The following is a 26,742-nucleotide window of genomic DNA, read 5'->3' as shown; positions in this document are numbered from 1 at the left end:
TCCCCAGGCTTGCCATGCCAATTAAAGTTTAAACTGTTTAGGGGAAAAGGTCATAGCAGACATATAAACAACATGTTGCAACACTGTTCTAAATTACTGATTACAAATTAAACATACAACAGACCTTAAGTCTAGGTATTTGATGGTATTTGGTATTTGATAGTATCTGATAACTGAGTCAAATTTGTCCTTCTGGCTTTACATTAGTAACACTAAAGCTCCAAAGCAACAGCAATTCTGCTATGGATCTCCCAGCATAATCTGGCCAGCATAATTTATTTGTATGCTCAATAATTCTTAGGAGATTTAAAAAAAAAAAAAGAACAACTTTCTTCGCTAATGTAACCACCACCCCTCAAAAAAGCCCAGTTCTAAGGTTTGCAGAAAGAACCTAAAAGGCCTTTTAAAAAAGGAAAAAAAAAAAAAAAAAAAAAAAGGCCCATAAACAGATAAAAATTTATTAGGTGTCACACAGAGCAGTCACTCAATTTTTTGTCAGGAACAAGTTTACTACCACATTTTATAGGATAAAGTAGGAGAAAGGGTAAGAGTTTGGAAATCTCAGGGGCCTCAAGAAGTACATCACAATTGTTGGGGATATGCTGTAGGAGGGAAGGGAGAGGGGTCAACTACAGAATCTATGAGAGACACCTGGGGGACTCAGTCAGCTGAGCATCCGACTCTTGCTTTCGATCGGGTTATGACCTCAGTCTTGTGCAAAGTGTGGAACCTGCTTCAGATTCTCTCCCCTCCCCCTGCTCCCTCTCTGGCTCTCAAAAAAACAAAAATCTGTGAATTTCAGATGCTGTCAGATAAAAGTCAACCAAGCTTCAGATTCACCTCTCAAACTGGAACTTGCTAAAACTTTCACAAAATTCTTTTATCAAACATATGTTCCTGTGAGGACTTCATCTTTACGGATGTTAATTTCCAAGGTGCCAAATATCAATTGGAAATTGGGTTTTAAAAACCGACGAAGAAAAGAGAAGTTAAATCAACATTCTCTGGCCATTTCATGCCAATTTGCACATAGAAGGAAAATGCACTGAAGTTTTAATGAACAGGCCTAATTACTCTGGTTCTTTAAGAAGTTCACTGGCTCCAAGGGACACGCAAACAGTTCATAAATTACTGTTATCATAATATGTACTTTAACTCAAGTAGTAATGGTATCTATTTTGGGCTAAAACGCCTTCAACAGAGTAATCTATACCTTGGAACATGAATACAATGTTGCTTAATTCTTACCCTAGTTTTTAGGAATTTAAAGGCATCTAGCAGTAATAAAAATGTAAAACAACTAACCAGAATTCAATCTCAATACACAGAAAGAAAATTTTTCTTGTTGCTTTAAATGCACTTTAATTTGAAACTCAGTTAATGGTCAAGTTCTACAAGTATTTACCTCTACAGCTAATTCTTTTGTATATAATTTATACCTGAGCATGTAATTTAAAAATCTCTGATGAACAAGTCTATAACACAAACTGAAAATCCAGCTTCACCTAAAGTTTCCATAAACTCTTCAAAGAATTCTTCCTGAAAAATCCAAACTAAGTGAACATACAAAACCAACCATTACAGTGAATTTTGTCTTTTTTAAAGCTTTATTCAGAAACTTAAGAGATGCCCAGACAAACCTCTCTACCTACAATCCACACCCCTCCTGAAGTGAACGTATTCCATTAAGAAACTTCTGAAAGGGCCAACTACCTAAAGCTCACTGCTGTTACCGCTACAATACTCCAATCGCATGGGGAGAGGAGGGTACTTTTTGGCAGGGTACAGCAGGAAAACGTTAATACAGTCTTTCCTTCTTAAATTCATTATCTGTGACTGAATAATGAAATCATCAATTGCTAAACTAGGTTTTTTTGCTGTTGTTTTGTTTTAAACCAGAAATCCTCGCCAAGGGTTTCCCAGTAAGACAGACCATGAGCATAACCACAGCATTTTAATAGGTTTACCCGGACTGAACTAAAATTTCCAGAATCGGGGATTTGAGAGGTTTCCGAAGGTTCTTCCGAGTAATTCATTCCACTATCAACCAAGTTTTGGGGAGTCACAGTTCCTTCGCCAGGTGCTATCAACACTTAAAAGGAGCTGTTGTCTAACAGTTGTTTGCATAGTAATGGATGCCTAATACTGTACTCTGACTTTTTAACAGTATTTAGAGTTAAGTGAAAACTCCTACGCTCTTTTGTACTTATCCCCATAATTTTAGAAATAAATCACTTTGCACATACTGACCTGAGTTTTCCTCCATCAAATGCCAACTGAGAAAATGTATGGTACCAAGTAAAAATGCACGGGGACAAGTTCAAACAGTCTTCCCTTTGTTTATGAGCCATGATTGGGTAACAGCCTAACACCCGTTAGGACGTCTCACTTGAAACAAAAGTATCTCCTCTGAGCTAAAAGGTTTCGGTCAATGGGAACAAGATTAAATTTACTAATCTCTTCACATTGAACAGAAGAAGGGGGGGAAAAAAAAGACCCGCTAGGATATGAGAAAGGAAAGCGGGGGGGAAAACTGTAAAAAACTGACACGTTTTCGATTTGAAGGTTCCGATGAGCGCCTTTTACTGTCGCCGAAAGTAGAAGCAGCTCCTGAGAGGAACACCGTTCCCAGGCATGGGCAAAGGAATACACGCCGCAGGGTGCGGACCGCTAGAGAGAAGGGCGCAGACGACTCCCAGAGGCGAAATCGGCAGGGGAGAGGCCGCCCACCGGAAAGTCCCAGCCAGAGCTTCGGCCCCTTCCCTTCCCTACCCCCGCCCCCGAAGGCTGCTGGCTCGCTAGACGAAGAGGAAGAACCCTGGTTGCGCACGCAGCCCAACGTCACTGCGTTCGCTCCTCCCAGGAGCGAGGCGACGCGCCTTACGTCGCGGGGCGGGACCTGCCGGAGGCCGCCGCTGTTGACCCGCTGTTACCAGGCGTGCGCACAGCCAATCAGCAGCAGGCGCCGGCGCCGGCGCCGGCGCCGGCCGGCCTTTGAACTCCGCACGGCAACTTCCTGCTGTTTGGCGAGTACACAGTGCAATGCAGTATGTCTGTCAGCGCTGCGGCACAAAGGAACAGCCATTTTGTGACTGAGCTGGACCTGCACCAAGATGCCAGGGGCTCACAGAGCTGCTGCCTGCGCTAACTACCGAGCTGCCCTTTATTTTAACATCAGAGAACCAAAAAAGGGGAGGTGGGAGAGGGGGAAAGGAGTTTTGATATTTCAAGTTTCCATTCGATTTTCAGTATTTTCAAAAATCCCGATTCTTAAGAATTATCAGCATCATAAAATGGCTGCCACTTAAAAACTGCCTGTTCAGTCCACAAGCAACTGCATAATGCCATTTCTAATTAGCCCCACGATCTTAGAGTAACTGCTAAAAGGCTGATTAAAAAGCAGAAGATTTTGCCAGCACCGCAGCTTGTCAAAATAAATCTGGTTCAAAGGCAGACGATTTAGAGGTAAATTTAATAAACTGTCTCAGTTCTTTAGGTAAGATTGCAAACGCAGCGTCCTAGAACACACAGAACTCTTTGTGTGCACAGTTCCATTCACATCCCTTCTCTCCTGTCTCCATTTTTTAGTATTACTGAAGTTACCCCCAAACTGCCAATTACTTAGGTAAGAAGTACGTAGCATACAGTTCTATATATACGTCCTTCACTAAAACTTTTAAATATTTAAAAACTTTACAGATTTCTCAACTATTTAAAATGGTATTTTTGAAAGTGAACTTTTTAATCTTCAGAAATCACGATATACAACACATAAATTTAAAATCATTCACAAAATACAGGAATAACAAACTTAAAGTCATTGCTTTATTTCCAAAAACAGTCAAGTATCAGGTTTACCTAAACTCGCACTCAATCCTTTCAGATCCTAAACTAATTCTCAGAACAAAATTTACTTTACCTACAAACTCCTCCCTTCCTCTCTTGTGGCCCAGGCTACAAGTGATTTTTGTAGTATTCCCTAAATATTAGACTTTGTGCCATTGAAATAGGTCCTTACAAAGAAATTCTGAAAGACTGGAACCAAGTACTAGTACCTGACCAGTCTCCTGAACTTTAACTTCCTAAAAATTACATTAATCTACCACAATAAACACCACTAGCATCCCATTAAGCTTTACAATTTTTAAAGGAAGTGATGTCATAATTATGTACATGTATTAAGGTATGCAATTTTGGGTAAGGAATTTTAAACTCCCATCTTCAAGGAATCTCTCGGATTATTTTTGAACATCCATCAGCTATGTGAATCAAATTACTTGACAAAGTGCATTTAAAAGTACAGTACATGCTTCCTTGTTAACCATAACCCCACTGCCAATAGGTAAATGCATGACAACTTCCAAGTAACTTTTCTAGGCAGTAAATTATTAAAAAAAAAAAATAGCAACACTGCTTAATTTTTGAAATTAGAAGGCAGCCTCATCAATGACGTTAACCACAAACCTTGCATAAGAAAGCCAAAACCTATGTGAGAATATGCAAATCATACATACTCAAGGGATTAACAATTTTAGGTACTGAATCTATAATAATTTGTCAAATACACCTGGGGATTCCGATTTCTTCAAATTGCCATTACTTTTCAGAAAAATCAGCTCAGGATTAGTGGAGAAAGAAGTTTTCTGTTCTAAATCAAACCTAAGTAATGACATGGGTAATTCAGTTCAAAAAAGACAGCAGTCCAAACTGTATGACAACTCAATTTGCAAAAGAATGTGGATTTAGAAGCAAGAGTCAAAATAGATTAAGTATAATGAAACATAAACTTCAACATTTGTAATAAACCACTTCAAAACTTTCAAATTCACTAACCTAGTAATAAAGTATATTACTTCTATAAAATTAAAAAAGTAAAAGCAAAACTGGGGGGGGGGGGGTCATATAACCAATCACATCCTTAACTGTAGGATTTAAAATTCATAACATGACAATTTGTAAGAACACACATCAAGAAATGCATTTATATGTACTTTTCAAAATTAATATACAGATCATACAACAAAATGTCTAAGAAGCTTTATTACTTAGTCACTACGATACTCCAACAAATGTGAAACAAATCGTGATCTGAACAAACAGTATATTTGTAAGCTTCAGAAGATAAAGCATTCCAGGCGACTCTGTCAAAATAAATCAATAAATTTAAAGCAGCTACAACTAAAATGCAAGAATAAGATACTACATATCTACCAAGCAGAAAGCACTGTCTGAATATAAGCATATAAATGCAAACCTTAAAATATTTTAAATGCAAAATATACAAATATAATCACAGTAACAAACACAAAAGAGAAGTATATTAAGAGTATTCCAGTATTTCTGTGATCACAGGTTTGATTTCATAAATGCAGGAACTATAACCATGGAGTAAAGGTTTTGATAAATCTTATCAAAATTTCCTAAAATGTCAAGAGTATCAAAAGAAATATAGAGTCAAGTAAAAATATAAACTGAGAGGCATCAGTCAAAGAGTCCTTTTTGCAATTTCATTTTAAAATGTACATTTTTTCATTCATATAACTTTCTCAAACATCTATTTACTATAATTTACTACCACAAGGCTCCTCTATGGCCTTCAGTTACAAGTTTGGGTATCCTAGATTCTTCAAAGAAAAAATTTGCCTTGTATGTAAAATGGTGCAATGCAGCAATGGCTAAACCGACAAGGTCATTTTTCTACAGCACAAAAACCTAAAAACTGAAATTTATTAACAGAAAAACTGTAGTTTACAGGAAAGGCCCCTTTGAATAAAGGTACCTTACCTTTTGACTGCTGTAAGAGGCCTTAAGTCACAACTCAACTTTCATAAATTGCTACCAAAAAATTAGGGTGTGGCATATTAGCAATCTCAAGGTCACGCTTTAAAAAACGAATCCAAATTAGTAAAATACTTAAAATAAAACAGACAGCTTTCCCTGTCTGTCAAGGTAAACAATGTAAGCTGAGGTTCCCCCCCAAAAAAAAGAAAAAAGGAAGAAAGTTGATAGCTCATACCTCGATGCATTGCTGTGTAGCGAACTGTCCTCCTCTTGGCTTTTGTCCTTATTTCTCATCATCTTTTAATTCTTAAATATTAAGGGGGAGGGGGAATCTGTGTTTGCTTTGAAGTCCTGTGCCCAGGTATTTACTGTCAAAAGTTGAAAGAAAGGTAAGGTCCCGGCTTCTATGGATGATTTTTATTATCAGGAACCAAGTCCTGACGATGTAACGATATTCTTATAACACAACAGCGGTAAGCACCAAAAAACAAAATATTTCTATTTTTTCCTTAAAAAAAAAAACAAAAAACAAAAACGGATAAACCGAACAGGGAGAATCATCACTATCAATAAGGAAAGTTTCTCAAAGTAACACACTGGATACAAATAACAATCTCTGTATCTTATTGCGTCATCCAGGAATTTCTCATATTTACAGAAAATAAAGCGAACTTATACATATAAATCTTTAAAATTATCACTAACGATCATGGACTTACCTGATCCATGTAGTAGGTCCAAAGCAAGAGTCCTATCTAGTAGTAGAAAAATATCAGATCCCAAATAATTAAAAATAAAAACAAAATTCTCCGTTACAAAAACGAAAAATAAATAAAATAATCCTCCAATATGTTAACTGGCCAAAAAAATAAAGCAACAATTAATACTAAAACGGGTCCGGAAGGAAAAAAACCTCATTAGGAGAGCGCACAAAAATGGAGGTGCGCCATGGCTTCTAAGCTGGAAAAAACAACGACCTGGGCTCTCAGTACGGCTGCTTCTTTCCAACAAGGCACGAAAAGAAAGCTCCTAAAAGCTGCTTTTCTCCCTTAAAAAGGTTCGAATCGACCCCAGTAAGTCACTAGGAGAGGCAGGGGGCTGCGGGGGCCCCCTGAGGCTGCCCGAAAGTTAGGGAAAGTTGCGTAAAGTGAGGCGAAGGCAGGGAGCAGAGCGCGCTCTCTCTAAGGCACAGCCGCCATCTAGAGCCTCCTTCCCAGCTCTGAGAGCTCTGCCTTTGATTGACACTCTCTACATTTACCCCACAACTCAGGTGATGTACCATAGACCCACCCCTTCATCTCCACCAAAAAAAAAAAAAAAGAAGAAGAAAAAAAAAGATCCTCCATCCCAGGGAGCCTGAGGACCCCTACCCCCACACCTCCCTGCCCCTCCAGACCACCCCATCAAGGGGAGGAGGGAGGGTTTCTTAACCCCCTCTGGCTCAAGCACCCTTTTTAAGCCAGAGAGAAATGTAATTTGTTCCTTTTGTCTAAAGATCTGCTAAATATTTCAGTCCTTGAGCTAAAATAACTTCCTCTCTGGACAGGAAGTGGTGTTTTATCAAGCCATTTTGAAAGAGGGATAATTCCTAGAGAATATAAAGCTAAGCTTAAGTATTAATCTCTTTAAAAATTAACCCCCCCATGGGTAAAATGGTTTCTAAACAAAAGCAAAACCTCAATTTCATAAATTAAATTCAAGTCTTGCCTTCTTTATGAAGCCTAAAAATTATCTAATGACAAAGTTTATGGGGGAATTTTCCATCCCAACTGGAAAAAGGGGTACAACTCAACAGCGCCTCCCTAGTGTTCAGTTGCATTAGAGCAAAAAATTAATGCAACTAGCTTTTACCCAAGGACCTCAATCTTTCCTTAAACTTAAAATAAAATTCTTTAACCCATTATATATAACCTTGCACACTTCACCAAAAAATCCTCATAACCACAATGAATTTACTTCACACAGTCAGGCAAAACAAAGTTCTTAAATTCAAGAGCATGGAACTACTATGTACACCCTTTAACAAACCCAAGAAACTCCACCTTCAAACCAATACAACACACATATATCCCAACCATTACCTTTTATTTCAAATCAAATTCTAAAGCATATACCCATTCCAACAATGGCAAGTTAGTAACAATTGGTCCTATTTGATGGCAAGTTATCAAAGTAATGTCACAAGACAAATTCTCCTAAATACCAAAACCATGAGATCTATGGAAACAATATAACTACTAATGCCAAAAAACAAACAATTTAACACATTTCTCTCAAAAAGCACCCCAAGAAAACATTCACGCATCTAAAAAAAATCAACTTTCCTTACTTACATTTTAGTATACCAGAACAATGTCCTCGCCTCATTTAAGAAACCCATTTTAGGTTTATACCTAACAAGACCAACAATGTTGCATCTAGGTAGTAAAATCCATAATCAAAACCTAGTTTCAATTCTATACCTTCTACAAAACATTAAATTTTCTACCAGAATCAAAATCCAAAAGTCCACTTTTCATTTATACAGACCAACCACCTCAAATCACTTAATGAGAATAAATATTGCACATGTATTGATCAGAGATGTGAACACTATGGTATTTGGCATTAGTCACACAAAATGATTATTTCTCATGAAAAAAAAAAAAGAATGCAACCTGAACTCTTCCTTGTTATCTGTATAATGGGAAAATACAATAAACAAGTCATTTGGTCTATCAAAATGAAGTCTATCCCACTTTTATCATTGTTACTGAAACTGGTATTAGTCAATTATCAATAAATGGAACAGTAGCATTCACCTAGAATTCAAACAATCTACGACACGGCAGGATTTATTTAAATTCCTAAGCAGAGTAAGAAAAATAGAAGATAAAGTCCTACCTTCATATTTACATAAAATGTATTATAGACATTATTGCCACCAAAATCTTAAATCCTTTTACAAATACCCTAAGGACACTTCCATATAAACCCAATACCTCTTTTCCTGATATTAACCACTAAAACAACAAGAGGCACCAGTTTAAAGGTTCAGGTGAATATTCTACTGTAAAACATAATATTAAAAAGCATAGGTAAGAGACCTTTTCCATCAACACAAAATAACTCATAAAAATATTTTATCACTCATTCTGAATTTTGAGGCAAAAGGCATTTTGTTTTATAAGCTTATTACAATCTCATGGCAAATTAAAGTTCCTATTATTACCCCTTGGTAAGTTATTTTCCAAGATGTTTCAAGAAAGCTCAAAATAGCATTTCAACCAAACCACCATCTCTTAATGCACAAATTTCCACAACTTCGTGAAAAAAGACAAATATTTATCAACCAAGTGAACCCTCTTTCAGCACACCATTTCCATTTTACCAGCTTTATTCAGTATACCTACTGCTGGGGAACTGTAAAAGTCAAAGTGTTAAGGCAGTAATTGAACATTTAATGAAACTTCGGCTTGAAAAAAAAAAGCCCAAACTGAGAAATTTTAAAGTGTAAGAAATTTTATTAAAGTTAACATTCCACAAGATCATACTCATACAAATCCAACTGCAAAAATTTCCAGGCATACAAACTAACATCTGTGTTACTGTGCCATCTTTCTTCTCCAATTGTCAAGAATGTACTTGATTTAGGGATACAAAAAGTCTTTAGAAAGTCAAATCCACTGTCCATTTGTGCTGGGTAAGAAACCTATGTCTTCATTTCATGAAATCCATGTTAAAAGAACCCTGTCTTGGTTGTGTATTATCACAGCACTCTTGTATTAATCCATTTTCCTCAAATCCCCATAGTGGACTGCCATCTTGTTTTCTCAGTGGTAGGGTCCATGTGAGACTCTTCAAGCTGACTGGGTGCTTGATGAAAACATTGAAAGAAAAAAATGCTGTTGGAATACCGATAATCTTATTCCTTCAAACAGAGAACATCCACCCACCTTGAAGATACTCTTACCATACACAAAGTTTTAATTTTGTAACAGCTTTAAACTATAAAACTGGGGGCACCTGGGTGGCTCAGTGGGTTAGGCCGCTGCCTTCGGCTCAGGTCATGATCTCAGGGTCCTGGGATCGAGTCCCGCATCGGGCACTCTGCTCAGCAGGGAGCCTGCTGTCTCCTCTCTCTCTCTGCCTGCCTCTATGCCTACTTGTGATCTCTCTCTGTCAAATAAATAAATAAATTCTTTAAAAAAAAAAAAAAAAAAAAAAATAAACTATAAAACTGTATTAAAGTTTCTATGTTCTACACACACTTCTCAAGGAGAGGATCATGGCAAGACTGCAAGTGAGTAACAAAGTTCTTCTACTGTCAGAGATACATATGTAACTATAAAAAAGTGGCAGTGAATAGTCAAATTTTACATACTTAATGTTGTTACACTGTCAACATTGAGAAGTAAAAACAAAAATTCAAAATCCTGGAAAGCTAAATTATAGCAACACTATGTATTCTAAATCTCAATGCAGAAAACTTTCCAAACTTCTTCAAATAAAACTAATTATGGAAAAGAATTTTGAGATTAAGGGGGAAAAAAAAAAAACCAAGGCAGTGTATAACCCCATGGTTTTCCAGTTCAACAGATGTTAATTAATTCTGTTTAGGTAACACAAATGGCCAAAAGAGATGCCACCATCTTCAGCAACTTATTTGAGAATACAGAAAAAATATGTAGCCAACTACAGAAAAAAATGATAAAAATGTAAAATATCTATGTGGCCTATTTGGTATTTGCCATAAATTGCTATCAGATTTCAAATTAAGTGCAAGTAAAATACTTCTGTTGCCGAGGTTATCAAATGTTCCTCATAGAGAAACAAATCCATTACTTAAATAATTTGACCTAAAGGGACTAAGTGGGAAGCCAGGATATTCTACTATTAAATGATCTGATCCATCATGAGCAAACGTAATTGCAAAGATAAGTTTTAACTCTGGTCTTCATCAATTTTGCAGCTCTCAAACTAAATTTGTACACATAAAGTCTAGGTGACTAGATTATTAAATATAAGGCATTTTTGCTCTTCAGGTACTTAAATCTTATCTCCTAAACTATAATTAGGATCTGTTGTCTACATACACAAAATAAATATCTACTTAAGTAAACTACTTGATAACAAACTACTTGATAACTACTAACAAGTAGTAAACTACTTGGTAACTACCACTCATACTAAAAAAACGACTAAAATTGAGTGTCACATCAGTAATAAACATCAAATATAAGATGCTTCTCCTTAACATACTTTACTGGTTTCTCTCCACCAAAAGTAAGAACTACACAACTCATCCATTCTTCATATCAATGAAGTATCTTCCATTTGAACTACTCATTCCCTAAAACGGACATATATTACTATACAGAAGTATTAAAAATAAAAGTACCATCATTTCTCTTTTACTGTTTATATTAATTTCTCCCCAATCTCTGTTATTACATTGCAAGATCAAGCTCTAAATAAAGTTGGAGATGTAAACATGATTACGGATCAACAATGACACTAATGTACTGATAACAAGTTTTAATTGTTTCAATGGCTAAGTGAAATGTATTCAGTTTAGTACATTAAATGATTAACGCAATGATTTATATTCTTTTGCCACAGGACAAGAGGTAAAATTTGTCCAGGACACTGAAATTTCCTTTTAAAATCATTACTTTAAAAAAATTTCAAAAGAAAACCTAATGACGTTAAAATCATTCTAAAATTGTTCAATAAAATGCAATAGTTTGTGTAACAAGAGGTTACAAAATACTAGCATATTGATATTCTATCACCTTACATGTTTAAGACAACTAAAAAAAGACAAATGCCACAGGAGCAAACAACTCTTGTGACATTAAAAAGTCATAATCGGTCTTGCACTCCTATAAAGCCAATGAAAAGTAAGAAGTGAGAATTTTATTAATATGCAAAAGTGCTCAGTCAAGCATCAAAATACCTTAAAAAAATCAATGAGGGATTTGTGAGTAAGCCATTTACTTTCATGGAATTCCAAATTCTTGAAAAGACTAAATTTGCAAATAAGCAAATTTATGTTACAAAATAAAAAGGAAAGTAGGCATGAATTCTGTGAGCCTGGATCTTTTCTTAGTAACAAAATCCACAGTTCTTCATCTGTAAAACAGAAATAGTAGTACCTACCTCATGTGGCAGTAGTGAGAATTAAATTAGTACATTTACAGCTTTACATTACCTGGCATATAGAAGGACCTCAATAAATGTTATTCAGCTACTACACAATAACCAAAGTACATGGAGATCTAAAAACTAAACTTACTAATCAAAATAATTTATATTCCAATAACAAGACCTCTGAAAAATTCATTGGATAAAGGGGGTCAACTATTTAAAGATACTTTCTGCTTTAAAGAGAATTTAATCATGCATTAACATTGGTACAGAAAACTGAGTATGGTTCAGATATCAAAGCCTTAGATTTAGAGATTATCAATAATCTCTCCAGTAACTTGTGAATTACTGCAGACATACTGAAATGATGATGGTTTGATCTAGAATTCCATCATCAAACAGACCTAGATCTTTTGTAGATTTTACATACAGGCTTCAAGCTTATTCTATAAACAGGTAGAATTTTTCCACCCTGCTGTTCATAGTTGAGATCTTCTTTTTAAGGAAAACTGTTCTAAGAAAATTCCCAAAAGCATAAGTAAAGGTTTCTATGGTAAGAAGGTACTAACAGCTATCTCTTAAAATCCCTAAGTACTGTACATCCAGAAATTTAAAAATATAAAATTGGACACGGTCTTCTTTTTAAATTCTAATTCAGTACATTTGTTCCAAAATCAAAGATATTGTAAAATAAAGTAAGTCAGCTGAAATGCAAGCAAGTGACGGAAGCTGAAATGAGATTCTTTACTGAATTGGGTTTACAAGGGGCTCTGCTAAAATAAGCATAAGCCACCTCCTTATCTTTACTTCCCAGCAACTCCCATTTTTAATACCACCAAAAAATGTGGGGGATAGGGAGGGGAACAAGGAAAAAGAAATGATTAATGATTCTTAATTTTAAAAGTAGATGGCTCTAAAAAGGTCACAATAAGTTGTTAATGTATGTCACTTTGAAACTCAAATAGTTATTGCAAAACCAAAGGGACAAAAGCATGTAAAAGAATGATAAGCAGAAACTGATCCTTCCCATCATGTAATTAAGATTCTTGGTGCTTACGACTTGACAACAGTCTTCTTTGTGCTGGTCTTTAAACCTGAAAATATTTAATACTGAACTCACACAGGTGTCCTATTATAAAAAGTAGCTTGAATCCTCAATAGAATTACAATATAAGTCTGGGTGCTAAATACAGTAGGCATAAAAACCAACCACAAACTTATTTTAAAAAGACCAGCCAAATGTTGATCACCAAGAGAGTAAGATGAATTATGGTAACTAAGAATCATCTAAGGTTTTACAATCAAATCAAATCTTTCCCGTTGTCCCTATTATTAGTTTAAAATCTGACATGTACATGTTAAGAGACTGGAAGTTGTAGTTTCTTGTCCCTTTTACTCTTTACTGAGTCAAGGTTTTCATTTTCAGACACATTAAAAATAATTAACGATTAAAATTTCTATTTTAATAATGGTTTTCTAATTAGACCTAAGCCAATAGTTGACAAATAATGTTTAACAGAAATGATATACCATAAATAACATAATTATTGAGCATCCACTTTATGCCAGGCAATTAATCACTTTAAAATATGAGACATGAGATCAATAATTGTACATCAGGAAGTTTTCAACTCTGGCCTCACTATCCCCATAAAAACTTAAAAAAAAAAAGAAACCCAGAACTTCACCTTCTGTGGGACCTAGTAGCCATTATACAATGGAAGTTACGTACTAATGAGGAACAACATTATCTTCTAAAATCTACATCCCCAAATAGGACTCAAAAATATTTATGAAAGAGGATGTAATAATCATACCTATAAAGTCCTATCAATAATAAATAAATCCGGGACGCCTGGGTGGCTCAGTTGGTTAAGCAGCTGCCTTCGGCTCAGGTCATGATCCCAGCGTCCTGGGATCGAGTCCCGCATCGGGCTCCTTGCTCCGCAGGGGGCCTGCTTCTCCCTCTGACTTTGCCTTCCACTCTGTCTGCCTGTACTCGCTCTCGCTCACTCTCTCTCTGACAAATAAATAAATAAAATCTTTAAAAAAAAAAAAAATAATAATAATAATAATAATAAATAAATCCTTTGGAGGATCCATCCAAATTCATTTCTACACTCTCTTCTCACTTTTTCTCATGTTGGGTGTTAGAATGTCACACAGCAGTAGTAACCAAGTCTTCTAAAATCAAAGCATAATCTCACTGTGAAAAGAACTTTCTGTTGTACCTTTTTTAAAGGCATAACACAACTTTTTTTAAGGAAAGGTCAGAATTACTTTATATCTTAAAACTGTTACACTGAAATCCATTAAAAGTATGTTCTATTACCAAAGGAAAACCCAAGGGCTTCTGAGTTCTACACAGGAAGGATTAAGCTGATGGATCTAGGACAAGGCCAGGTAAGCTTTCTTTATAGAACAAGGTAGTAATTACTTCAGGGTTTGTGACCATTAGCTACAACTATTCTCAACTCTGCAGCTACAGTGGGAAAAGAAACACAAACAATGTGTAAATGAAAGAGCCTAGCTGTGTTCCAATAAAACTTTATTTACAAACATGGGGGGATGACTTTACCATCACCTAATTCTAGGGTGAAATGTTGGAAGTATGTTCATATGTGGGTTACTTTGCATTCCATCAGAGTTTAAGAAAGAAAATGACAGGTTGGAATAAACAAGCAAAACTTTAATCAGCTTCACACATATCTAACCAGATTTTTTACTTTTGTTCTGCTTTGAGCTTCACTAAATCCCTTTATGTTTCTAGAACTCTGACTCAATTATTCAAATTTCCAAAGTCACTTTTCATTTAAAAACAGATTAAACATGAAAATTAAATAGAACTTACTAAATGCTTCCACCAACATCTACTACGTTGTACAGGCCCTTTAGAGAATTCAGTCTCTGGAGTCACATTTCTGCAGGAAACAAAAAGAATATAATTTTATGCAAAGAAGATTAAAAAATAGACTACTAAAATGCCATGATTTATTCCAGAATTTCAAAACAAGAATCATCAACCAGAAGACCAAGACATACATGTATTTACAAACAAAACAGTCCAAACAGAAAGTAAGTTCTAACCCCGAGAATTTTAAATCTGACTATATTAGATTTAAATCTGACTATATACAGCTCATCTGTAGATTAAGTTACTATAAAAACCATGCCTAAGACTCATTCACCAAGAACTCCAACAGAATAGGTAATATTTGGTCTTTCTAAATTTAATGGACCATCAGGGTATACTACTAGCTGTTTAACAGGGCCCAACATCACTTTTTATTTTTATTTTTTTTTTTTTACAATTTTATTTATTTGACAGAGAGCGCACACAAGCAAGGCGGAACTGCAGAACAGCAGCAGCAGGCTCCCCACTGAGCAGAGAGCCTGATGTGGGGCTTCATCCCTGGACCATAGGATCACAACCTGAGCTGAAGGCAGCCACTTGACCAACTGAGCCACCCAGGCGCCCCTCCAACTATCCCTTAACAGTACAGGATCATCCAAATTTTCTGGTTGTTCATCTAATCCACTTTCAAGAGTTGGCTTGTTGTTGTTGTTTTTTTTTAATTCACTGATTTAAGAGATGGTGAGAGCGCTAGCACAAGCGAGGAGGAAAGGGAGAAGCAGGCGCTCCGATAAGCAGGGAACCCCACATGGGGCTCAATCCCAGGACCCCAGGATCATGACCTGAGCTGAAGGCAGCCACTTAACTAACTGAGCCACCCAGGTGTGCCCCACTTTCAAGATTTCTAAAAGAAAACTTCCATTACCCACTTGCCATGATGTTTCTCACTCATTAAAAGCCATCATATTTATTTCACATCATCCTGTACTTTAATCTATTTTAAGATAAAGAGAAAGGAAATCTTAGACAAAATTTCAAACTACTTTTATTACCAACTGTAGAGACCTACTCAAGCAACACTAACACTTTTTAAAAATACCTACCTGGTAACAAAAGTCTCATATCCATGCTATTCTCTAGTTAGAAATGCCTCATAAACTATACATGGAAAATGAGGGTTGTTTCAAATGCCCTCTGAATAAAGGTATGTATTTTTTCAGTCACTCTGCTCTTAAGTATAATTAATAATCATAACATGTAGAGCTATCAAAAACCTCTAAGTTTAATACTGAAGGGAAATAATTTGGGGTGCCTAGGTGGCTTAGTCGTTTAAGCATCTGCCTTCCGTTCAGGTCATGATGGGGGGGGCATCTTGAGATGAGGCCTGCATCACACTCCCCACTCATTAGGAACTCTGCTTCTCCCTCTGCCTGTGCTAGTTCTCTCTCTCAAATAATTAAAATCTTTAAAAAAAAAAAAGTGTAGTAGTTTAAGGCTTTTTAGAAAGCAGGATAGTTTAGGATTTAAGTTACCTACTCAAATGCTATTCCATGACTAAGATTTCAAATTTTCAAATTATAAGGCAAGTTCCTAATTATACTACCAAATCCAAATCGCTTCAGTCATTTAGACTACTCTTAATCAAGAAATACAGCAAAGATCTGCTTCAAAATTACCTCTAAGAATTACGATGCTAAAATATACTACTACCAAGTTAACAAATGAAGCCAATTTACAAGAAACAGCATTATTTATCTTTAAGCTTCCAAATTTAATCTGACCTTAATAGGGTATACAGCTTGTTAACAAAAACAAGTACTAAATCAACCAAATGAACTAAACTAATTTAACTCCTAAGAGAAAGGTGGAACTGACATCCACTGGCAAAAGGAATGTCTGAGGGAATCCTTCACACTGGTCCGACATTGTGACTAAAAAGCTACCTATGAGAGAGTATGTGCCTCACTCCACCAAAACAAGAGAGGACTTGGATCTCACTTTGCACCACTTCAAAAATTACTGACACCAATGTAATCTACCATAACATCTCCTTCCCCAAAATAGAGAAAGCAGGACTCTGCCTTCCTTTGAAAAGGGTGGGAAGGACCCAAGTTTTGCTTAAGCAGACTACAAAAGCTGGATTGTGCTCATATTCCTACCTATCTTTAAGAGTTTGCAATATTATAGATTTTCATTTAATATAAAATTTTAAGTGTAATGTATATTTTGAATTCTGATCTTTTTATATTAAAAGGCAAAGACTCATCTTTATTAGCCCACTTGTGCTTTTCTTAAAGTATAGATTACATCAACTTTTAACCTGTTAAAGTCCTTAAAACAATGTTTACATTTAAATCGGAGAGCACTCTGAAATAAAACCTTCCACATAAATAAGGTAGCAATAAAGTCATTAACATTCGTAAGTCAACTCAGAAACCATTAAAGTTAAGCAAACTATATTCATCATCTAAATTAAAATGATTATGATTATTATGTAGTACACATTTGGGTATAAATTGCTTGTTTGGGAAATATTCATTATCAAATAAACAGCTTAATTTCAAAAAGCAAAGGATTATTTTCCAAAACACAGATCTAGCCTATACAATGTACAAATCAAAACTTCATCTGGTTGTAGAGAACATGCCACCTGAATGTTATGAAAACAATCAAGTCATAGAGTTTTTATTTATAAACTTCAGAACATCCCTGAATTTAAATTGTAAAGGTTAATTACATTCAGAAATAACAGCCAATTTGAAAATTCTAAGTTTGTATTGAGCCACTCAACCTAAGAATGGGAAAGTAGCTGGTAAATTGAAGATATGTATCTTTGAGGCATAAAAATTTCTTAAGAAGTCGATTATATCAAGCACGTAAATGATAAGTCCTCATTTATAATTGTGATAGCCAGATGCAAATGTTACATTAAACACACTAAATTTTAAGTATATTTAATCATTAGGGGGAAAATCCAACAATTTTTTACTGCAGCATTCTAAATCCCCTTTATTTAAATAAAATTTCACACCTTAACTATTTTTTAAAAATCAACCTTCTAACATCTGCATTTATATTAATATTTTGGAATGCATACCATCAACAAAGTTGGGTATACTCTATCACCTGGGTCTCATGTTACCCAACCCACTTCTTCAAAGAAACAGCACACATAATTTCTAATGCAAAAATTATAAAAACTATTCTCCAATTTGCATAAAGGAGTTAAGATACTCCTTTAAAGTTATTTTTAACCGCACAATTAAGAGCTAAAGTATCTTAAGAGATAAGAAACTCATTTTCTGTAGATTAGGAGACTAATGTCTACAGAGAATGTTGAGATTACAGGGCTAATCTACATTTACAAGTTCATCTCCTGATTGCTGAATCACAGCTGTATTTTCCACTCTATCACACACACCTCATTAACAAAGATGGAGATGTCCTCTCATTATCTTTTTCCCCTTATGCCTCTCAACAAAAAAATCTCAGGAGAGAAAATAAATTAATTGGCTGTCCAGATCAAATTTTTAAATAATCAAAAAACTACAAATAACACAATTCAACTTAAAAGAAAATTTATACTCAAAGTTACCTATGTCACGTAATGCAGCCTGTAAGTTCATGAAAATCTTGTAATTAACTATGGGCATGCACGGCTGGAATTTCAGGTACTTTTTAATAGTATCATAATAACAAATGCAATGAAACCTAGTCACCAATTCGATAGGTGATTTTTATGATTCAAAAGTTCGTTCAAATGCCCAAATAAAAGTATTTAAGTATCACTTCAGTTCTGAAACAAAATACAGTAGTAAACTAGTAAGTTACTTTTTTAAGAAATTTGGGAATTTAAAATAGTATCTACATTTATATTTGCTCTCACGTGTCCATTACTTTTGCCCATCAAATGTATTGCCCATTTTTACAAGCTTGGCCCAAGCACAAATACCAGAACACTGAATATAAGCATCATCATGAGGGTTGACTTAGATGTAAGACCTTTTTAAAATGTGATTTGCTATAACCCTTTATCTTACTGGTGATAAAAGGGAAGCTGTACTCCATCAGATTGGGGACTAATTTAGAAGTTACTGTATCATTTAGATTTTGGTCATATTTATTGATACTGAAGTAAAAAAAAAAATAAAATAAAATCATCACTTAACACATCTAATGTTCATCCATTCATTTTTTATTTTAATGGGTCAAATTGTACCTTCTTCAGTAGCCCATTATAAATTTATTGCTGACTTAAACTTAAAATCACATTATATTTCACATACATTTGTGTCTAAGAGGCCCAATTCTCAATTTTTCTAAAAGTGCCCAACCACATTTGTAAAATAATCTAATATCCTATCACTTCTATACAAGAAACCATAACCTTGGCATTTATGTTAAAGGTTAAGATGAAAAATGCTTCATTTTTTTCTGTATGATGTTAGATCTTTAAAAACACTATAGTCAAGTCTTAACATTGTTTTCTTTTGCACACTAAACACAAATTTGGTGAAACTGCAAAATGACTGAAAAGGAAAAATTAAGCTACAACAAATACAATAAAAATATTACCTTTATCACCTACTTCAATGAATACAATAAGCCAACATCAAGAGATAAAAGATTTTCCACATTTCAAGGACAAAGATAAGCTTGCCTTCGTATTACTTATTTGACTGTTCTTAAAATTTTCCAAGATACCTCTTACTGTATATACATATTTCCTCTGCATCAGCTTAGCAGCAATTTCCATGATCAGTGTTAACTTGTAAGAAACATTTCTTGAAAATTATCAGCAAATTTTTTTCATTCACATATCTAGTTTTAAGTGTCAAAGTATTCCATACACGTTGAAAATTATTTCTCCCTTTTACGCTTTAGAAACAATTTTATCAAGGTTGGATTACAGATCTCTTTAGATCTGCATTATTCTAATTTCCTGTAAGATAACTCATTTTACTACCTATTTAAAAACAAAACCGTAAAAATAGGTAAAATGAATATATTAAATCCACTAATAAGAACTAAAATATGAAAAGTATCTTCACTTTTTAAGATACAGTTCTTTTAAGAATTGGAGATCAGCAAATGCAAAATTCTAGGGCATTTCAAAAACATGATCTATATCATCAAAAAAATGGCTAAAAAAATTTCAGATTATAAAAACATATGATTGTGATACTCAACAACTGATTTAACCATAATCCTGAAGCAGCATATTACTAAAAAGTACTATCTTACTCTCTGATATGAATTACGGATATCAACTTTTAATAGAATACGTAAGTGCTTTGATACAAGGTAAAGGAATTTGATGGGCTTTTTTCCTCATCTCCTTTTCAATATAAAGAGTCTATATTTTATGTTTAATTGACAAACTTTAGTGGTATTTTCCTATTCAAATGTGGTAGCTATTTAAGATGCTAAATAAAACGTTTACTTACTTGCTGTATAAAATAGAGACTTCTGCGAATATTTCCTTTATACTCAAGGATAAAACTCCATGGTTCTCAGTCTTCAAAATGGCATACCTTTGGGGGAGGGAGGGAAACACACCAATATTCTAAACAATTTACTGACGGAACAACGAACAGCAAATACTGTTTTAAAACTTTTATTATATAACTGAAAACAAAAACTAAAAGCTATGCTCACAAAACTTGATTTTTAAACTGTTCTTCCCTATAATCTACTATTATGAATAGTACCTAGTTCAAATTTTCCAATAAATTCATTTCTTTAAATACTTAAAAAATTAGTTTGTACAGTACACTAGAGAATTAAAAAGAAAAAAAGTATCTCTGGTTCACCATTTTTCTCAAAATATAATCAGTCTTTTCTTGCTCCCAAAATTAAACAAAGGCTTAAGAGACCTTCAGTATTTTAAACTATTCAAAAGGCACATTAAGTTACAATGGCTCAGCACATATACTCTTCATTCAATGGTAAGGTTTAAAGGCTTTTTAAAATTATTCCAGATATTTAGTTTACTCATAATCACCACTTCCTAGAAAACCAAAGAGCAAAATAGAAACCAAACAGGCTTATTTCTGTGTGAAAGTAATAAAAATTTACCGTCTTACCTCAAATAAAAGAGCTGTATTTGTTCAGAACCATCATCAACCAAATTTAATTTTAATCTTGTAAGTTACCTTAAAAAAAAAAAAAGATGAGATCAATGTTTTGATTTTTTGAACAGTTCTTGGCCAAAGTTTCAGTGTGATGAAACAATGAGAAATATTCCAAATACATGATCTATGGACAAATTTAGGACGGGCTCATCCACACACTACCTTTACATTTAAGGTTGCAATTATTTCTTATCTTAATGATGTATCAATCCATGTTTTCCTCATCTTTTAGTGGCATGAACACTAGATATTAAGGCACTGAGATTAAATAAACTCCAGAAAATTCACATCCTCAAGACAGATTTAGGATTATAACCTTGTTTTTTTATTTTTCTTTTGATGCCAGGTAATACACAAAACAAAGGAAAAAGTTACGGTTTTTAAACACATTTGAAATCATCTTAAAATTCCCACTGCCATCTAGAAATACCTTTGGCAATTATGAGCAATTAAATATTACTCCTCCAGGAGAAATTAGTGAAGTTAAAATGGCTACTAGTTACTTTAAATTTTTAAACCACAAGTTACTTGATCTCACCAAGTGTGCTATTAGCTTTGTTTTTTAAGCAAGTCTAAAACATGTAGTATCTATGACCTTTATACAATTTCAAACCAGGGTCTTGAACATTTTCAGTCTCTCCCTTCCCCCATTTCTCCCGTAAAAAGATCTTCCGAGGTTAAAATTGCTAGCAATTATTTTGAATTTCAGTATTCAAAAAAAGGGCCTGAAAAAAATAGTTTCAGAATATACATTTAAAACTACTTTCAGTGTTCGCAAATTCCAAAAACGTTGTTTTGAAAAACCAAATTTGGTAAAGATTCTGTAAAATCAAGATATGCGCAACTGATGTAACATGTAGCACTGTATGAATGCTATTCGGAACATAAAACAATTTCACTGACAAAAATACCATTAGAAACACAGTGGATTACACCAGTACCTTTGATTTTCTAGGTACTACGTAAATCTGCCCAACACTATTTTTACGTAGATCTGCACCTTTACAACACAAGAGCTACCGCAGAATGAAGACAAATATATTCTAAAATACACAAAGGTTTGTGCATCTGTGGTTTGTTCTTCAAACCATTAAACTTACATCCCCTCTCTATTTTTTAAACTCACAACTACACAGGACTCTGCAAATTTTCGAGAAAGCAGTATTTATTACTCAAATACTGTTCCGTTTTAAGCACATCTAGATTTTTATGCATGCAACAAATGCAACAAATATGGCTCCTCTTCATCTCCCATTACCGAGAACAGTCCTACTTTGATATTTACACTACGAGAAAGTAACTTCACAAAGAGATTTGGCGTCAGAATATTCCTTTGCAAAAGTTTTGCCAACCATGGCTTGTGCTAACATACATTATTGTTAAAAATAAGAAAATGATAAACTTCAACTTTTTTGAAGTCCAGGAACTGATCCAAGTACGTTCTAACATTCAGGTGTGGTAAGTTACAGATAACGGCTCCTTCTGACCTTTTAAAAAGTACCCAACAGTCTATTTAAGCCTTATTCAAACAGGAAAATGTCAACTAATCCTGGCGTAATTAGTCGGTAAAATAAACTATCTTAATCAAACGTCATCGTCTAGTACCGAAATTAAAACCTATTTCCATTAAACAGCCTAGACGGTATAGTAAACTTATCTTCCTAATTTCTGAAATACCAGCGGCACTTCCCCAACTTGCATTTCTTTTTTAAAGACAACCTTAACGTCACAGAGGTTTAATCAGCAGCAAGTACCTTCTCATCTGTAACACTGCAGCCGTTTTCAAAATCGGCTTTGAAAGAGTTAAAAGCCAACACCCAAAAAGAAAAAAAAAAAAAGCAAGTTTTATTTTTGTTTAAACGCAGTCAGGCTTCCATTGTTCTTTTAAATTCGAACACGAAGATGAGCTCCCGCCTCGCCGGAAAGAGGTTAAAAAGCTCCCCCGTTGGAGAATCTGAAAGGAATTTTTTTCCCTTACCCTAAATATCAAAATAACTCACCCGGACAGAAAGGGGCTCTCCTCGCGCGGTCCCCTTCGGGCTCCCGCCAGCGGTCACCCGCCGCCGCCCCTTTCCCGGCCGGGCCGCTGCGGGCAGCGAGGCCGCCCCCCGTGGGGTCTGCCGTGGGGCCCCGCGCGCCCCCCGGCCCCGGCCCCGCGGCGCCCGGCACTTCCCGCCGGGAGAGCCAGCAGGCGACGCCGGCGAGGCTGTCCGGGGAGAGCCGGCCGGCGAGGCCCGGCCCGCCACCCCCTCCTGCTCGCGCGCTCAAGGACATTTTGCTTTTCCTCCCAAGGACAAAGGACAATAAAAGGAGCCGGGGAACCACTCACCCGGTCCGAGCGCGGCTGTCGGCACCTCCTGGCCGGCTGCACCCGCGTTCCGCGCCAGGCCGACCGCCCGAGCCTCCCGCCCGCGCCCGGTCGAGCCGCCGGGGCCCCGGGGAGCCTCCGCGGCCGCTGCCGCAGCGTCGCTTTCGGCGTCGTGGGCCCGGCCGCCCCGGGAGCCTCTGCCGCGGGCTCCGACACCCGCGCGCGGCCCGCCTCGCCTCAGCCACGACCGCTTCGCTCCCGCGGGCCTACGGGGCCGCCCGGGCACAGCTTCCCGCCGGCCGGCGGGCCCCGCGGCCGCGGCGGAGCGCCTGACAGCTCGGGGTGCTGCTGCCTCTCCGGCCATCTTGTGCCGTGTGTGTGTGGTGTCTCTCTCCCGTCTCCTCTCTCGGCTTTACTCCCTCCTCCTCCTCCCCCCGCCCCACACACCACACAACATGGCCTCTTCGCTGCGGCGGCGGCTGCGGCGGCAGCAGCAGCCTCCGCCGCGCTCTTGCCCGCTCCCCTCCCCCACCCTCCCCGCCTCCCGCCCGCAGCCCCACGTCCCAGCGCGCAAGCGCGCCGCCGCCCGCCCGCCTCGGCCATTGGCTCCGAGAGCTTCCTGCCTCCCCTTCCCGGGAGCGGCCTCACGCACGCTCACAGGCGTCTTCCTCCCTCCTAACAACAACCACTTCAAATACTATTGGCTGATTCTGACCCCACCCCTTCGGCTGCCGCCGTGCGGACAGGCTGACTTAAGTGCCATTCACTGCCCTTAGGTGTTTCTGGTTTTCTTGTGGGGCACCAGCCCGGGATTGGCTGGTGATGGAACCTTTGGGTTTGGAGGTGGGCTGTTGCTTTGCGCCCCGCAGTGCGGACCCCTCCAGGCTGGCTCTTGAGGGGCGGGAGGGGTGGTTCCTGGCGCCAGAGAGGCCAGGTTAGAATCATTAGTACAGAGACCTAGAAATAAGGGCCTCACTTAATGGAAAAAGCTAGGAATTCAGTGTTTCCGAGCTCCGACTTTTGTCCTCTTTTTTTTTTTTAGAAGAAAGAAAATGACTGACAGGTTGACGAGCAAACAAGCCATATTTCCTCGACTGTAGAGCTCAAGATTTTTCTTCTAACCAGCCGGTCCTCCCTAAGGGTCACAAAGTCAGGACCAGGGGTTTTGCCACAGAGCGCATTGCCCAGCCCAGTATCCAAATTGAGTTGCCATTTGTTTGATGGGTGGTGAGCTTCCTGTTGCCCATTTACGTAAGACAGCCTATTCACATGTCCATTGTCCTTAGAATTTAGTGAATCGTTGTTTCATAATCCTGGTTGGGCCTGATGATACCACCCTTTCGGGAAATGTTTGTTTAAAGGGATCGTTTTAACCAAAGCCTACCTGTCCAGCCCTCTCCCAGAGAATCGGGCAAAACAAACTTCATTCTCTTTAAGAAACTCGCGGTTTTTTTTTTTTTTCACTAGGTCTTAAATCTGGAAGCAATCTAGACAATCAATAGGAATAACTGAAAACCTAAACTTTCCCGAAATGGATGAGAGAAGAAAAAGTAGCTTTCTCCCACTGTCAGCATTTTCGAAATCTTGCTTCTTTTGGCAAGCGACCTCGGGAAAAGGAAAGGAACACCCGAGGCTTTTGGTTTTAACAGATACCTTTGAGAGGCTGGTTCTTGGGGCAACTCTTGAATTCTCTTGAGACCCTTCCCCTAGGTAAGACTCAGAGTATATTAAATACTCATCAGGCCTAGGAACAAGTTCTGGCCCTTCTTTTAAAAACGGCACAGCTATTAACAGCTCAATATGGCATGAGGTACGTAGGGCAGAGCCAAGACTGGAACCTAAGTCTCCTGACTTAGAGATACTGGGTTCCTTCTATGTAACCTGGCCACTTGCCTTAGCAATATAAGTTGGGCTCTAAGTGGACACAGAGAAAGAGTATTTCTTTAACTGAAATTAAATTTTCTGCATTGAATCTCCAAGAGACATGCCCTTTTACAGTCTGGCTCTTTGAGCACTGTAGACCTGCAGCAAGACTTTTTTCTCTGAAATAGTCCCTCCCTGAATCCCTTTTCTTCATGCTTCTTGGTTTGCTATTGCTGTGCCATTGTTCACTCCCCTTTTCCCTTCCGGCCACTACCTAAAATCCATCTATGATTCTGCTTTTCCATATTCTTCTCCAAGTACTCTGTGCCAGCAAAGCAAGCCTGAACAGGCCTTTACTAAAAATAATAATGGCTGGGGGCACCTGGGTGGCTCAGCTGTTTAAGCATCTGCCTGCAGCTCAGGCCATGATCCCAGGGTCTAGGGATGGAGCCCCAGGTTGAGCTCCCTCAGATGAGGCTCCTCGGGCTCAGTCAGGCTCCCTGCTCAGTGGGGAGTCTGCCTCTCCTTCTCCCTCTGCCCCCTGCTCTGGCACTCTCTCTGTCTCTCAAATAAATAAATAATCTTAATTTTAAAAAAAAAAATTAATGGCTGAAAAGCATTGAGTTAGCTATGAATCAGGCATTGTTCAAAGCCATCATTGTAGGTTAACTTAGCATCCCTGTGAGAGACTAGTATTATTCCTCTGTATTATCTTCATTAGGAAATTGAGACTCAAGGAGTTTAACTTGCCCGGGCTCTCACTGCTAGGATACACCAGAACCAGGATTGAGCCCAGATGCTCTGGCTCTGGACCGTTCCCTTCTGCCTCTCCCAGTTTCTTTTTGAGGACTGCCCCCTTTCTAGATAGGTTCAGTAGATCCTCTGTCATGCCAAGCTGTCTCATTTGCCAGCTGCCCCATCCTTTACTTCATTGCAGTGTTCCACCTTCAGAGTTGGGCTTCCCGCCAATTGGGAAATGTCAGACCCATTCTATCTGAATTCCCAGATATGGACCCCATCTTGCTACTGTCAATCTCCTGGCCTGCCACCTGAGAATGATCTCACTCTTGTTTTGTTCCATCTTTGATTGTGGACCCCCACAGCTCAGCTGTGGGGTGACTCCCTTTTATGAAGATACACCTTGGGCCGCTTACATAAAACAGCTTTCTTCTCCTGAGCTTCCATCCCACACAACATCCTCTTCAGAGAAAGCCCTAATCTGCCACATTGAAACTTTATTCCCTGCCACACATCAACAATGATTTCTTTTGCTATAACTTTTCCAACTCTTTGGCCATCTCTTGTTAAAGCTAGACTAGCTCTGTCCTAAATGAAAAGCACCTGAAACCTGAAGGACCCCATCCTATCCCTTGCACTGTTCCTTTTCGTGCAAAGTGATCTGCCAATGAACAGAGAGGAGATCCCTCCCTCCCTCCCGCAGTCACACTCGCTCCTATTACTGCTGTTTCTTTACAGGGGAAAATAAAGAGCCCTTAGCCTTGGCTCACTTAAAGGAAAGACCTCTGTGTGTGCTCTGAGTAGTTCTTGTCCTATATAATTGTGACCAAATGAAAACATGGATGGGCAAAGAATATTTCTGTAAGGATACAAAGATCTGTTTATGCTAGTTGCCTCCAAGGAGACCTCACAGGTAGAGAATGGGGTCAGAAAGT

The 26,742-nt window shown here is 37.5% G+C and overlaps 1 protein-coding gene across 3 annotated transcripts in view; it reads right to left on the bottom strand.

The window, feature by feature from the left end:
* The window catches only part of CHD2 (chromodomain helicase DNA binding protein 2), a 138,879-nt gene extending 115,517 nt beyond the window's left edge, over positions 1-23,362 (bottom strand). Inside the window, exons 1-6 of one of the 3 annotated variants that reach the window (XM_059180073.1) lie at positions 23,228-23,362; positions 20,851-20,919; positions 20,212-20,298; positions 14,762-14,831; positions 6,501-9,636; positions 6,017-6,149 (exon numbers count right to left, since the gene is read on the bottom strand). In XM_059180073.1, coding sequence (XP_059036056.1) covers positions 6,017-6,078 — 62 coding nt within the window. In that variant the 5' untranslated portion in view covers positions 6,079-6,149; positions 6,501-9,636; positions 14,762-14,831; ... (1 more) ...; positions 20,851-20,919; positions 23,228-23,362. Of the gene's footprint in view, positions 1-6,016; positions 6,150-6,500; positions 9,637-14,761; positions 14,832-20,211; positions 20,299-20,850; positions 20,920-23,227 lie in introns of those variants that run through there. The other 2 variants (XM_059180072.1, XM_059180071.1) reach the window with 2 other exon arrangements.
* Between the last annotated feature and the right edge of the window lie 3,380 nt (positions 23,363-26,742).

The sequence above is a fragment of the Mustela lutreola genome, chromosome 7 (assembly GCF_030435805.1).
Source record: "Mustela lutreola isolate mMusLut2 chromosome 7, mMusLut2.pri, whole genome shotgun sequence".
In the NCBI taxonomy this organism is placed as follows: domain Eukaryota; kingdom Metazoa; phylum Chordata; class Mammalia; order Carnivora; family Mustelidae; genus Mustela; species Mustela lutreola.
The sequence above is the reverse complement of the archived record's forward strand: the minus strand, read 5'-3'. Positions and strand labels throughout refer to the sequence as shown.